At 35.4% G+C, this 16726-nt stretch overlaps 1 protein-coding gene across 1 annotated transcript in view; it reads right to left on the bottom strand.

Moving 5' to 3' along the window:
• The window catches only part of LOC142352317 (coiled-coil domain-containing protein 148-like), an 82388-nt gene extending 65800 nt beyond the window's left edge, over positions 1–16588 (bottom strand). The window contains exons 1-3 of the mRNA XM_075404849.1: positions 16400–16588; positions 16201–16327; positions 11959–12088 (exon numbers count right to left, since the gene is read on the bottom strand). Of these exons, the coding sequence (XP_075260964.1) occupies positions 11959–12088; positions 16201–16327; positions 16400–16493 (351 nt within the window). The 5' untranslated portion in view covers positions 16494–16588. The remainder of the gene's footprint in view (positions 1–11958; positions 12089–16200; positions 16328–16399) is intronic.
• Positions 16589–16726: the final 138 nt, after the last annotated feature.

Below are 16726 nucleotides of genomic sequence, written 5' to 3'. Positions count from 1 at the left end.
AACCACCAACTGGAAATAGGTTATCTTTAGAAAAGTTGGGATTTTTGGCTCAACAAACAGCCCAAACATTCAATCAACCTGAATTCAGAAATAGAAAACGATAAATTAAAAACGCAACATCAATTGAACACTAATGACGCAAACATGAAATGCATCAGGGAAAATTCTATCATTTGCTCAAAACTACACCGAAAAACATCATGGAGTACAAGTAAAAAAAAGAGTCAAACACAGATGAAGTACACATATATTTAATAGAGATCCAACAGATTAATATAGCCTATTCAAAAAGTTCGTAAACGAAAAAACAATCAATCCCAAAAGTACCTGCTCCAAAAAATTAAAGAAATTGCTATATTACTAAAAAAAATTTCCGATTATCAATTTCTCGCTCTCGAAAACTGCGTTATGAGCAAAAATAGAACTCTTTTCGGTCCCCTCTCCAATTTCGTTCACAAAACAAACCACTCCCTAATTTTCTCACGCATGTACTATATCAGAAAAATTCTATCATTTGCTCAAAACTACACCGAATAACATTTTGCACAAGTCTATGCAAAACAGCCTACAAAATGACGTAAAGACAAATGAGGAGCACAGACATTTATTGGAGCTCTAAGAGATCCATAAAAGGTAATGAGTAGGTTGATGAGAAGAGCACAATCAACTAAGAGAAGACCAAAAACATCAACAGGTTAATTACTTCATAAGAACTTTTTGGAATCAATTATCATGACTGAAGCGTAGCATCACATCTGAAATTTACCATGACGAAAAAAAATCTTGAACAAAGAACCTAGTAATAAAAAAGTCAAGGCATATAACTTCAAGTGTTAGTGCTAAAGATCAAATACAGAATAAGCATAGGAAGCCAACCAAACCACCAACTGGAAATAGGTAATCTTCAGAAAAGTTGGGATTTTTGGCTCAACAAACAGCCCAAACATTCAAAGAGCCTGAATTCAGAAATGGAAAACGATAAATTCAAAACGCAACATCAATTGAACACTAATGACGCAAACATGAAACGCATCAGGGAAAATTCTATCAATTGCTCAAAACTACACCGAAAAACATCATGGAGTACAAGTAAAAATAAGAGTCAAACACAGATGAACAACACAGATATTTAATAGAGATCCAATAGATTGATATAGCCTATTCAAAAAGTTTGTAAACGAAAAAAACAGTCAATCCCAAAAGTACCTGCTTCAAAAAACTGAACAAAAAAATTGCTATATTACTAAAAAACTTCCGATTATCAATTTCTCGCTCTCAAAAACTGCGGTATGAGCAAAAATAGAACTCTTTTTGGTCCACTCTCCAATTTTGTTCACAAAACAAACCACTCCCTAATTTTCTCACGCATGTACTATATCAGAAAAATTCTATCATTTGCTCAAAACACCGAATAACATTTTGCACAAGTCCATGCAAAACAGCCTACAAAATGACGTAAAGACAAATGAGGAGCACAGGCATTTATTGGAGCTCTAAGAGATCCATAAATGGTAATCAGTAGGTTGATGATAAGAGTACAATCAACTAAGAGAAAACCAAAAACACCAACAGGTTAAAAACTTCATCAGAACTTTTTGGAATCAATTATCATAAGGACTGAAGCGTAGGATCACATCTGAACTGTACCAAGACGGAAAAATCTTGAACAAAGAACATGGTAACAAAAGGTCAAGGCACATAACTTCAAGTGTTAGTGCTAATCATCAAATACAGAATAAGCATAGGAAGCCATCCACCAACTGGAAAAAAGTAATCTTCAGAAAAGTTAGGATTTTTGGCTCAACAAACAGCCCAAACAGCCTGAATTCAGAAATAGGAAACGATAAAATAAAACCCAACATCAATTGAACACTAATGACGCAAACATGAAATGCATCAGGGAAAATTCTGTATCATTTGCTCAAAACTACACCGAAAAACATCATGGAGTACGAGTAAAAAAATGAGTCAAACACAGATGAAGAACACAGATATTTAATAGAGATCCAATAGATTAATATAGCCTATTCAAAAAGTTCGTAAACGAAAAAACACTCAATCCCAAAGTTACCTGCTTCAAAAAATTGAAAAAAATTGCTATATTACTACAAAAATTTCCGATTATCAATTTCTCGCTCTCGAAAACTGCGTTATGAGCAAAAATAGAACTCTTTTCGGTCCACTCTCCAATTTCGTTCACAAAACAAACCACTCCCTAATTTTCTCACGCATGTACTATATCAGAAAAATTCTATCATTTGCTCAAAACTACACCGAATAACATTTTGCACAAGTCTATGCAAAACAGCCTACAAAATGACGTAAAGACAAATGAGGAGCACAGACATTTATTGGAGCTCTAAGAGATCCATAAAAGGTAATGAGTAGGTTGATGAGAAGAGCACAATCAACTAAGAGAAGACCAAAAACATCAACAGGTTAATTACTTCATAAGAACTTTTTGGAATCAATTATCATGACTGAAGCGTAGCATCACATCTGAAATTTACCATGACGAAAAAAAATCTTGAACAAAGAACCTAGTAATAAAAAAGTCAAGGCATATAACTTCAAGTGTTAGTGCTAACGATCAAATACAGAATAAGCATAGGAAGCCAACCAAACCACCAACTGGAAATAGGTAATCTTCAGAAAAGTTGGGATTTTTGGCTCAACAAACAGCCCAAACATTCAAAGAGCCTGAATTCAGAAATGGAAAACGATAAATTAAAAACGCAACATCAATTGAACACTAATGACGCAAACATGAAATACATCAGGGAAAATTCTATCATTTGCTCAAAACTACACCGAAAAACATCATGGAGTACAAGTAAAAATAAGAGTCAAACACAGATGAACAACACAGATATTTAATAGAGATCCAATAGATTGATATAGCCTATTCAAAAAGTTTGTAAACGAAAAAAACAGTCAATCCCAAAAGTACCTGCTTCAAAAAACTGAACAAAAAAATTGCTATATTACTAAAAAACTTCCGATTATCAATTTCTCGCTCTCAAAAACTGCGGTATGAGCAAAAATAGAACTCTTTTTGGTCCACTCTCCAATTTTGTTCACAAAACAAACCACTCCCTAATTTTCTCACGCATGTACTATATCAGAAAAATTCTATCATTTGCTCAAAACACCGAATAACATTTTGCACAAGTCTATGCAAAACAGCCTACAAAATGACGTAAAGACAAATGAGGAGCACAGGCATTTATTGGAGCTCTAAGAGATCCATAAATGGTAATCAGTAGGTTGATGATAAGAGTACAATCAACTAAGAGAAAACCAAAAACACCAACAGGTTAAAAACTTCATCAGAACTTTTTGGAATCAATTATCATAAGGACTGAAGCGTAGCATCACATCTGAACTGTACCAAGACGGAAAAATCTTGAACAAAGAACATGGTAACAAAAGGTCAAGGCACATAACTTCAAGTGTTAGTGCTAATCATCAAATACAGAATAAGCATAGGAAGCCATCCACCAACTGGAAAAAAGTAATCTTCAGAAAAGTTAGGATTTTTGGCTCAACAAACAGCTCAAACAGCCTGAATTCAGAAATAGGAAACGATAAAATAAAACCCAACATCAATTGAACACTAATGACGCAAACATGAAATGCATCAGGGAAAATTCTGTATCATTTGCTCAAAACTACACCGAAAAACATCATGGAGTACGAGTAAAAAAATGAGTCAAACACAGATGAAGAACACAGATATTTAATAGAGATCCAATAGATTAATATAGCCTATTCAAAAAGTTCGTAAACGAAAAAACACTCAATCCCAAAGTTACCAGCTTCAAAAAATTGAACAAAAAAAATTGCTATATTACTACAAAAAATTCCGATTATCAATTTCTCGCTCTCGAAAACTGCGGTATGAACAAAAATAGAACTCTTTCCGGTCCACTCTCCAATTTCGTTCACAAAACAAACCACTCCCTAATTTTCTCACGCATGTACTATATCACAAAAATTCTATCATTTGCTCAAAACTAAACCGAATAATATTTTGCACAAATCAATGCAAAACAGCCTACAAAATGACGTAAAGACAAATGAGGAGCACAGACATTTATTGGAGCTCTAAGAGATCCATAAATGGCAATCAGTAGGTTGATGAGAAGAGCACTATCAACTAAGAGAAAATCAAAAACATCAACAGGTTATAAACTTCATCGGAACTTTTTGGAATCAATTATCATAAGGACTGAAGCGTAGCATCACATCTGAACTGTACCAAGACGGAAAAAAAATCTTGAACAAAGAACCTGGTAACAAAAAGTCAAGGCACATAACTTCAAGTGTTAGTGCTAACCATCAAATACAGAATAAGCATAGGAAGCCAACCACCAACTGGAAATAGGTAATCTTCAGAAAAGTTGGGATTTTTGGCTCAACAAACAGCCCAAACATCCAAACAGCCTGAAAACAGAAATAGAAAACGATAAATTAAAACCCAACATCAATTGAACACTAATGACGCAAACATGAAAGGCATCAGGGAAAACTCTATCATTTGCTCAAAACTACACCGAAAAACATCATGGAGTACGAGTAAAAAAATGAGTCAAACACCCATGAAGAACACAGATATTTAATAGAGATCCAATAGATTAATATAGCCTATTCAAAAAGTTCGTAAACGAAAAAACACTCAATCCCAAAGGTACCTGCTTCAAAAAATTGAACAAAAAAAATTGCTATATTACTACAAAAAATTCCGATTATCAATTTCTCGCTCTCGAAAACTGCGGTATGAAAAAAAAAACTCTTTTCGGTCCACTCTCCAATTTCGTTCACAAAACAAACCACTCCCTAATTTTCTCACGCATGTACTATATCAGAAAAATTCTATCATTTGCTCAAAACTACACCGAATAACATTTTGCACAAGTCTATGCAAAACAGCCTACAAAATGACGTAAAGACAAATGAGGAGCACAGGCATTTATTGGAGCTCTAAGAGATCCATAAATGGTAATCAGTAGGTTGATGATAAGAGCACAATCAACTAAGAGAAAACCAAAAACACCAACAGGTTAAAACCTTCATCAGAACTTTTTGGAATCAATTATCATAAGGACTGAAGCGTAGCATCACATCTGAACTGTACCAAGACGGAAAAATCTTGAACAAAGAACATGGTAACAAAAAGTCAAGGCACATAACTTCAAGTGTTAGTGCTAATAATCAAATACAGAATAAGCATAGGAAGCCAACCACCAACTGGAAATAAGTAATCTTCAGAAAAGTTGGGATTTTTGGCTCAACAAACAGCCCAAACATCCAAACAGCCTGAATTCAGAAATAGAAAACGATAAAATAAAACCCAACATCAATTGAACACTAATGACGCAAACATGAAATGCATCAGGGAAAATTCTGTATCATTTGCTCAAAACTACACCGAAAAACATCATGGAGTACGAGTAAAAAAATGAGTCAAACACAGATGAAGAACACAGATATTTAATAGAGATCCAATAGATTAATATAGCCTATTCAAAAAGTTCGTAAACGAAAAAACACTCAATCCCAAAGGTACCTGCTTCAAAAAATTGAACAAAAAAAAAATTGCTATATTACTACAAAAAATTCCGATTATCAATTTCTCGCTCTCGAAAACTGCGGTATGAACAAAAATAGAACTCTTTCCGGTCCACTCTCCAATTTCGTTCACAAAACAAACCACTCCCTAATTTTCTCACGCATGTACTATATCACAAAAATTCTATCATTTGCTCAAAACTAAACCGAATAATATTTTGCACAAATCAATGCAAAACAGCCTACAAAATGACGTAAAGACAAATGAGGAGCACAGACATTTATTGGAGCTCTAAGAGATCCATAAATGGCAATCAGTAGGTTGATGAGAAGAGCACTATCAACTAAGAGAAAATCAAAAACATCAACAGGTTATAAACTTCATCGGAACTTTTTGGAATCAATTATCATAAGGACTGAAGCGTAGCATCACATCTGAACTGTACCAAGACGGAAAAAAATCTTGAACAAAGAACCTGGTAACAAAAAGTCAAGGCACATAACTTTAAGTGTTAGTGCTAACCATCAAATACAGAATAAGCATAGGAAGCGAACCACCAACTGGAAATAGGTAATCTTCAGAAAAGTTGGGATTTTTGGCTCAACAAACAGCCCAAACATCCAAACAGCCTGAAAACAGAAATAGAAAACGATTAATTAAAACCCAACATCAATTGAACACTAATGACGCAAACATGAAAGGCATCAGGGAAAATTCTGTATCATTTGCTCAAAACTACACCGAAAAACATCATGGAGTACGAGTAAAAAAATGAGTCAAACACAGATGAAGAACACAGATATTTAATAGAGATCCAATAGATTAATATAGCCTATTCAAAAAGTTCGTAAACGAAAAAACACTCAATCCCAAAGGTACCTGCTTCAAAAAATTGAACAAAAAAAATTGCTATATTACTACAAAAAATTCCGATTATCAATTTCTCGCTCTCGAAAACTGCGGTATGAAAAAATAGAACTCTTTTCGGTCCACTCTCCAATTTCGTTCACAAAACAAACCACTCCCTAATTTTCTCACGCATGTACTATATCAGAAAAATTCTATCATTTGCTCAAAACTACACCGAATAACATTTTGCACAAGTCTATGCAAAACAGCCTACAAAATGACGTAAAGACAAATGAGGAGCACAGGCATTTATTGGAGCTCTAAGAGATCCATAAATGGTAATCAGTAGGTTGATGATAAGAGCACAATTAACTAAGAGAAAACCAAAAACACCAACAGGTTAAAAACTTCATCAGAACTATTTGGAATCAATTATCATAAGGACTGAAGCGTAGCATTACATTTGAACTGTACCAAGACGAAAAAATATTGAACAAAGAATCTTTTAACAAAAAAGTCATGGCATATAACTTCAAGTGTTAGTGCTAACGACTAAATAAATACAGAAAAAGCATAGGAAGCCAACCACCAACTGGAAATAGGTAATCTTCAGAAAAGTTGGGATTTTTGGCTCAACAAACAGCCGAAACATCCAAACAGCCTGAATTCAGAAATAGAAAACGACAAACTAAAACCCAAATTTCGGTCCACTCTCCAATTTTGTTCACAAAACAAACCACTCCCTAATTTTCTCACGAGTTTCAATTCCTGCTCCAGATTCACCCAAAAGAAACTGAAAGTCTTCCCAATACTTCTCTTCGAGTCATAAAAACACAGCGCACCAATACAATTCAAATCCTTTCAATTGTAAAAAAAATCAGTAGCGCTATAATATCAGTGAGATGAGAGCGACTAAGATCAAAACTAAACGGTTGATAATAATCAGCAAACGGCAAGAAGTCATTTTGGAGGCAAGTCACGCAATTGACCTAAAAGCAAAAATGACGTCAGGCACACAAATTTTAACTGCAAAGCAGTAGAAGTCACTGAAGTCAAAGAAAAAGTCAATACTAAGAAGTCAGGTCGTAGGAATCATCGATGGAGACAACGAATTAAAAAAAAAACAGCAGGACGACTCCTGAAATACAATTCAAAGACTTGAAAAACATAGAAGTACTCCACTTGAACAGCAGATCAATTGAACAAGGCCAGCCAAAGCAAACAAAATCATCTCAAAAAATTGAGAAACTAACAATAAAACGTACTAAAAAAATACTCATTGCTAAAAATCTTTAAGCTTTTACCACTGAGGTAAAATTTGATCCCTTTAAATATACCTTTTTTAAAAATATGCTCACAGCCACTTTTTGTTTCTGAAATCGGTCCAGTATTATATCTGATAGACCTGAAAAAAATTCGTTGATCCTTGAAGATTGATTAACTCAAAAATGACCAATTTTTTTAAAAAAATGAAATCAATTGCAAATTTTAATGAAATGTTGCTGAGAAAGCGTGATATTAATATCTTTAGAATCATTTATGTGTGTCTAGAGGCTATTCAGTAACCCAATTCCACGCCTTAAAAAATGCATTGGCTCAAAGATCGAGAGGCAAAATTTTTTAGAAATTTCAAATTTCGGAGAAATTTGATTATTAAAATGTTGAAAATTATTCAATTGAACCCTATTAACTACTTAATAACATACTATTAAACCCTGGCTGAAGTTACCTGGCAACTTAGGCAAGAAAAACTAAATAAAAGACATTTGAAAATAAAAGACATTTAAAATTTGAAAATATTGTAAATTTTAGCAAGAAAGTTCTAAAATTCGAAAGGTTAAAAACAAATCCACTAGAACGAACAACCATGCAGTAACTTTTTTATCAGACCGTTGAATAGGTTTTATGGCACTTGGGAATGGACAAATATCAAAAATTGACAAAAACTTTAGGAAACCTTAAAAAAATTGAATTGAAATTCGTTTATCTGATGCATCAAAATTGTTCTATGAAAGGCAAAAAAGAAACACCAAAAGGGACTCTACTGCAGGCTTATGCCTAACAAGGTAGAGCCCAGGTGACCTCATGAGGAGAAAACAAAGACCCGGGGGTGGGGAACTTGAAGAAATGGACATTTAGAAGAAAAGTTTATGATTTACTATATTATTGCGAAGATAGATTTTTCCAGACTTATGAAAAAACCTTTGAAAGCTTGAAGTACTCTTCTTTCACAAATCTGAGGGTATCTGGTTATTTTCCTACAAGAAGTTGTATGCAATAACCATTCAAAATCTAATGAATTTTTTCCAGCTCTTGATTGTCTTGCTTTGGAAAGCTATGCATTTTTTGACACTGATCGTGTGTGAGGCCTCTTATTGAGTTCAGAAAAATGCAGTGTTTGGACTGCCGTTTGATTTCGTATTTAGAGGAAAAGTTCTTGAAAAAGGTCAATAAACTTAAACTCAAGACTGTAGCATGTTGCGACTCGTTCAAAATTTCATGCACTGACTCCCAAGGGCGTTTAAAATAAATTGATCTGATGATTCGTTACTGAGCTTTTAAAATTCTGTTAAACAATACTCGGAAGTGTTCCATAAATTAAAAGTCCGTACCTAAATCAAGATTTTATGTATGCATCACAGAATCTGACCATTTGCTTTTTAGAGAAAAAATGCCGAGCTTGACAAGCCACTCCGCAAAATTGATTGTTTTTTTTTACTACAGTTTGTATGTGAGGTATAAAATTGAGTTTAAAATCAATATAAACACTCAAGTGTTTTTGATTAGAAACCAGTTTCTCAGAGCAACCGTGATTTTTTTTAACAAGCTGCGTTTTGACATTTAGATCTGTTCAAAGTCAAATAATTTTTTTCTAACCACTTATGGAGAAATTTCTGGTCTTGATTCATACTAATGCATGATTTGAAGCTGTTTTTGAAAACTGTAGTGTCATCTGCAAAAACTATGCAATGGCCAGATTTAATGGAGTCATTCATATCAATAATGAAATGCAAAAAAATAGGGCCGTAAACAGAACCTTGAGGAACCCCGCATGAGATTTCAAGTGTTTTGGATTCCCAGCTACCACCTACCACATATTGTAAACGATTAAAAAGGTTATACATTTTTCTGGGAACCCATAGCACAACAATTTTCAAAAGAATTTCATGATTAACTGTATCAAACGCTTTTTTAGGAGTATGAAACATGCAGAGCCGTATTTGCCCTTGTCAATAGTTTCTCTCATAAATTCAGTGAAAACTTTTAAGGCATGCACGCACGATCGATTCCGGGGGAAACCAAATTGTCTTGAGTTCAGTAAATTGTTTTGGTCGATGAAGTTCATCATTCTGCGATGTAATAGTTTTTCAAGCAATTTATTGAGAGCTGGTAGCAAACTAATAGTTCGAAAATCTGATGGTTCATCAGATAAACCAGTTTTAGGTAGAGGTTTAATCCTAGCAATTTTAGCTTGACGGAAAATATCGTTCTTTGATACAATTGTTAAAGATCTCCGATAGTGGCTGACTAATAACCGTAGCCGATATTTTAAGTGCAAACATACTCAAACGATCATGCCTTATTGATTTTTTGTATTTACCTTCTCCCAAAACTTTTTCCAATTCTTTTGGAGTAATTGGATCAACAAAAAAGTATTGTTGTTGAAAAAAGTTTCTGGTGTCTTTGAAGGTGTTCCAAATTCTGGCGCCAAATTTTTCCCTTCGTTTACGAAAAACTCATTTAATTTCTATATGAGACGATAAATGTTTAATGTTGATGCTACAAAATTCTTTAAAAGATTGGAACAGAGATTTTGAATATTTACCATTTATGAATTTGCTGTCAAATTTTTTTTTCGAATCTCGGATTAAATTTATGACATTGGTGCTAGCATCTTTAAAATTTTTTTAAGTTTATATCACGTGGCTCACGGATACGCACTATTCTAAGTTTATCTCGCTTAGCTAATGCTTTTTTAATTGTTGATTACAACCAAGCCGGTTTTTAGCTTCCGTTGATACCTGGTTCAAGGGAGCAAATTTGTCAAACTCAGTTTGAAACGCAACTTGTGATTTTGCTACAACATGATGTTGCAACAATTTTCTGTTGTACGACTGCATTTCCACTCTCGAACACTTCGTCAGCATCTTTCTCATCAATCAAGGTATGTGGTCGTACCCACTTTTTGTTTTTATTAATACTTGCGGTTGACTGTTTTTGGAGGTGGTGCGCATTCCCAAGCCCCTGGTGTAGTTAAGCAGATCACCGTCTTGCTTGGTCAGTCGTTCGTATATAAATACGGGTTTTTTGTTAATCGTTTTCAAATATTCTCTAAGCCATTTTTTCGTCCCCATACCCGATCTTTTTTTCCAAAAGTGCACAAATTTTACAATTACTGCGGGTGGGTAATTCAAATTTTCCCAGACAATGGCACGCCACCTTATCCGATAAACTGGCCTCAGTTTGCAGAGTAGTCTTGAAGAAGTTGATAACATCCGAGAACACATCTTTGTTTGTAAAGAGAGGAAGATTCTGTATGATCACACAGTCCTTTGATGAGTACCGCTCCGCTTCGTTCACTTTCTTCTTGAGGTAAAGAACTTCTTCCTGTAAGGCTACTATCTTTTCGTCCTTCTCCTTCAAATCAGTGATAATCAATTTTAATAAATCTGCCAAACCATCGTTAATATGTGATGTGTCTCAAGTTGTTGTTGCATTGTGTTTTCTTTAGCGGTCATTCTATTGAAAGCAGGTTTTATGCAGCGCAGTAAGCCGACTGTTCTTTAGCTGTTCATTTAGTTCTCTGACAATGAAATTGCAGATTTTATCAAAATACTAAAAATCGAGACATTAAATTTTAAAACCAATCCATCGCTACTGGAAACTGTGCAATGCCCTATTATCAAAACTTAAAGGAGATATCCTGGCACCTGAAGCTGGAAAAACTCAAAAAGCGACAAAAGGTTTCAAAAAACTTTAAAAATTTCAAAAATTAGTATCAATTTGCGTATTTGTGTTTGTAGTACCAAAACATGTAGCTCATAAAATGGTCATAACAAATACTTTTGTCTCGCAAAAGGCCTTCATCAACTTTTAATAACTTCAAACTCCGAAAATGACCTCTTTTAACCTTAAATTAAGGCCATCCCAGCAACTGCACCACTCTAAGCACTTGAAGGAATACTAAAGCCCACTTTGTGCCTCTAATGAAACTTAATTGCCGCAGGGCTTTACCTGTTTATCCCGTTTTGAAAGATCAAAGTCATTAAAAATGTTTGAACACATCTTAAAAAAAAGACAGCCCCTCAGTACAATTCAAATTCTTTGAATTGTAATAAACCACGATGTCCCCAATAATAGCCACTATCGCTTCGCGGCTATTAATAAAATGGATAACTCGATCAAACTGAATTCAATCATGAGTTATAAAGACTGGGGCACAACATAATAATATTGAGATAAAATCCGAAAGAATATGGAAGCCCAGACGCCATTGAAGATTAAATCAGCTAACATTTCCAGATTAAAACACTTACTTCGGCGCAGATTTCGTCTTCCATTCTGGAAGCAGACTGGCACAATTTCTCATAAAACTTCCTCCAGGCTAGCTTGTGCTGTTTCAGGGAATTTATATCCCGATTCTGCTTTCGGGCTCTTTCGATTTGTCTGCAAAATGAGAGAACAATTTGATTACAATTTTTTTAACAATTCAATTTATCTGATAAAGTTTTAATTAAGGCCTTTAATTCAGACGTAGAGTACTTGTTTTCAGAAACAGGTCGAAACAATTCTATTTTTTCGATAAGTGATTAGAGTACGGGGAGAACCCAAACGACGTACAGGGCGAACTTTTTATTGTAAGCATACTTGTGGAGGGGAGAATATAACACCGCAGGGGGACCTCATAGAAGATGAGTTCCCTTCTCAACAAATTTTGACTCATTTGATTGATCTCTCCTTTAGTTAAACGTCAGCAGTTCAATCAGCTGCTTAAAAATCCTAATGAGCAATTGAATTACTCAAACATCAGGCGAGGCAGTAGAAGACAGGCAAAGTCCGAAATTTACACAAAAGAATTTTCACAAACAATTCCCCACCCCAAATTTAACATAACGCGCGCCTTACCTGTGCGGCAGTTTAGATTTTCTAATACGAAATCATACATACCAAACTTAGCTTGACAAACAATGTGCCAAACAATTTTCGTGCGAAGAGTTTTGCTGACTAAATCTTTTAACTTTTTCATTAATGTCACGCAGAAGCGCACAAAATGGTTTTCTTAGTTGAGCGGTTTCCTACTGGCAGTGAGACCTTTTTGTTACTTCGTTCGCAAATCAAGTTAAAAACATAACCGACAAAGGTTTGGCAAATTGCTCTCAAACGACTGCGAGCTTGTCGTAAGTAAGTGTGTGTGTGTGGGGGGGGGGGGGGGTCAAGCGCATTCAGACTAGAAAGGCGTACGATTTTAGAATTCAACCACAATAGTTTCGCACTCCAGACTGAACCCACTTAAAATCTGATGTTTCAGCCCACCGGCATTTTGCGACGTTCACCATCCTAGAAAATCTTAAATGGTCGAGACTGAGATAAGTATAAACATAGCCGACTAACGTCGGGCGAATTGTTCTCAAAATACGGGTGAGCGGTTGGCTTCGGTAGTATCCAGTTGGGGCTTATGGCTGGTTATCTAAGACGTCCTAAAGTAATAAGCCTCTATTGAGATTCCACACAAAGCAATTAAACAAACCAAATAGCGGAGAATTGCAGAAATTTGCCCAAATTCAGCGAAATAGCCTAAAAACCGGCAAATTGGTATAAAATTCATATTAATTACCATAAAACCTTCAAACCTCTATCAAAACAACCCGAAAAGAATACAATATATAATTTTTTTGGTTTAAAAGTTCGATTGAATTTGTATTATTTTTAGGGTTGCTTTGATAGACGTTTGAAGGTTTCTGGTAATTAATGAAATTTATACAAATTTGAAGGTTTTTCAGCTATTTTGGTGAAAATTAGGCGAATTTGACAATTTTTCTTTTTGTTTGTTTTATTGCTTTGTGTGGGATTTGAATAGACGCTTAATACTTCAGGATTTTTTAGATACCAAGTGATTACAGTTTAATTGGTATTAAACGTTTTCTGTTCAGAAAAATGACCAAAAACAAGTTTTAATTTTAAAATTTTGCATTTTTCTAATCATTGATAAGTTTCTTATGACTTGCCTGTTGTTTTGCGAGTAGTTTTGAGCTAGTCTTCAAGACAAGACTGGTTAAAAAGCCGCACGAAAAAAGATTCCACTCGCTTAGAATCTTTTTCCACACCAACTTCTCGCTTTCTCGAAAACGGCGATATGAACAAAAAATCCGCTCTTTTTGCTCTACTTTTCAATTTTTGATAAAATGGACTTCTCCAATACTTTGATTGGTAAAAAGGAGAGCGCCTAAATAATAGCCGTCGAGAGGCTGACGGCGGCTATTAATTAATACAATAGCTAAACATTAAGAACATAACCGGCTAACGTCGGGCGAATTGCTCTCAAACGACCGGCGAGCGGTTGGCTTCGTCAGTACCTAGTCACTGATTAGTGACCTCAGGGCACTACCTCTTTATTCCGATTCTGAAAACGAAAGTCGAATGGGTCAGACGAAAAATCGGCCAAGCAAAAAAGTGCATAAAAGACAAACAGGATCAATATATTTGCTACAAATTGCTTTTGAGAGCAATTAAAAATTGCCTGTTAGATCGTTTATGATTAAAACATCTCTACTATAGCTCATTGTTAATGAGGATCAGAGATGATTACATTACGCCACACAGCAGCAGCTGAAGAGCGGCCTCAACAGAAAGAGACAGAGAGATACAGTGAGAGAGAGAGAGAGATAAAAAGTGAAAGAGAAAGAAAAGGAACCCTAACCCACAGAGAGCAAAAGAGACAGGAATATTGTCTATGATTGGATTCGACTTTGCAACTTCTAGTTTTCTAGCCTTGTTAATATAAAAAAAACTGAAAAAGGCAAAATGCAAAAAAAAAATTTTCAACTTCGCAGTAAAAAAGTTCAAAACCATTTTTTGTCTCCAAAGCTCTGTGAAAAAACCCACCTCCGAGACTTGAAGAGTTTTGTTGACCATTAATGGTCAAAGAAAAAGAAAAATATGGATAAACCTTTGAAAAAATTGCAAATTTTAATAAAATCTTGCTAAAATTCTAGATATTAATATCTTAAGAACCATTTCATTGTTTCACAGGCTCAAAGATCCATACACTTCGAACAAAAATTTTCCATAAATTTGGAAAGCTCAAATTTTATCCAAAAATTACTATAACTGGAGTCATAAGAAATGTTCATGACTATCCCATTAACTCTGGAAACTATGCAGCAGCTTATTATCAAACCTTGGAGGTCCCAGGGCCTCTGGTGCAAGAAAAAATTAAACAGTAAAAAATAGCAAACATTTTTAAAAAATTGCTAAAATTTGTGATACTAAAATCTTGAAGAACATTCCATTACATCTAAAAACTGTGCAGTTATATATTATAAAACCCTACAGGAAGTTCCGTGGCTCTTGAGGCTAGAGACACCTAAAAATGACAAAAAATTTCAAAAAACTTAGAATTGCAAGTTTTATAAAAAAAAAACTGCAAACTTGTGATATTGAAAAGTTGAAAATTAATCCATGACCAACAAAATTTTCCAGTAACTTAAAAGCAAACCCTAACGGAGGTTTTCTGACCCTTGAGGTTCAAAAAACCTGACTAATGACTATAAATGTCAAAAAGTTGAAAAAAGAAATAGCAAAAATATGCTAAAATTCGTGATGTTAAAATCTTGCAAGACATTCCTTTTAACCTACAAAAAATACAGTGGCCTATTTTCAAACCCTAGAGGGGCTTTCTTCGCTCTTGAGGCTGATAAAACCTAATAAACGACTTTATTCCTGAATAAGGAAAAATGTCAAAAAAATTGAAAATTGCACATTTTGTCAAACAATTTCTTAAAACCGAGACGTTAAAATGATGAAACCATTCCACTACCACCAGAAAATATGCAGTAACCAATTATTAAAACCTAGAGGAGTTTTCTTGACACCTAGGGCTGATAAAAACCAAAAATTGACAAAAAATTTTCAAAAAGCTGGAAAAACTTGCAAAATAGTAAAAATTTGCGTTGTTCGTCAGTAGCTACCCACGCGGGGAGAGGACACCGGGGGCTGATGGGGAGAGAGGGGGGGCATCACTGGGGTGGGGGCAACAGCGCGATGGGTGGGGCAAGTGGGGGGGGGGGTCTTCACTATCTAAAAAGATCGGTGGTTCGGCAATATCCACGGGGGGGGGGGGGGGGGGGGGGGGTTGCGGTGCACCTGGGGGCTGATGGGGAGGGAGGGGATTGGACAGTAGAGGTGTGGGGGGGCAACATCGCGGTGGGGGGCAGTAGTGGGGTGTCTTCAACCTCTAAGAACCGCCCTTCACACTATAAGTATGTCTACAAAGCAGTTTGAGCTGAAACAGAGCTGAAAGGCTCTAAAGAGCACTTAATGCCCGCTGGGCGCTACCTGTTTATCCCGTTTTTGAGGACGAAAAGTCAAAAGCGTCAGACGAAAATTCAGTCAAGCAAAATATCGCATAAAAAAGACTGACAGGACTAATATAATTGCTACAAACTTCGTTTGAGAGCAATTAAACAGAAGTCAAGTTCGAAACTAAAACACCGCGTTTAAAAGCAAAAAATTTTGTCCTATAATACGCTGAGTCCTAATTTAGACCTAATAAAATTTACCTCATTTTCTCCAACTGTCGTTTGCCTCTTCTGTTGACTTGATGCTTTATTGCCTCGAAGTTCTGATAGTCATTCTCGTAGTATCTGTTGCTACACATGCCATTCGTGAATCTCTTCACAAGTTTCTCTGACAAAAGATCCACTCTATTTACAATTCTACTCAAAATTAGTGTCTGATGTTGACCAAATTCGAACCTACCTGCAGCATCTATGTCTTTCGCAGGAGTTGCCGTAAAAACGAAAGGCATTTTGGCACCCTTCAAATTGTCTCGCAGCCCACCAATTGAGCCCATTATGTATACATATGGATTACATTGTGCTATTATGAACAAAATTCTTCGCGCCTGTAACTACAGCATTACTTCAACTGAAATTATTAAATCTGGGGTAGCTTTTCAGACCGCCATCTTTCCATTGCCGCCATTCTTTGGCTTTGTTCGAAACTGAATGAGTAATTATTCATTAGGTCTTGATTTAAACACGTTGACGCTGTTTAATGCCAACCTGGTACCGGTGTCTTCCCCTC

Source organism: Convolutriloba macropyga, chromosome 13 (assembly GCF_964194025.1).
Source record: "Convolutriloba macropyga chromosome 13, txConMacr16.3, whole genome shotgun sequence".
NCBI classification, from domain to species: Eukaryota; Metazoa; Xenacoelomorpha; order Acoela; family Convolutidae; genus Convolutriloba; species Convolutriloba macropyga.
This window is presented reverse-complemented; position numbering and strand designations above follow the sequence as displayed.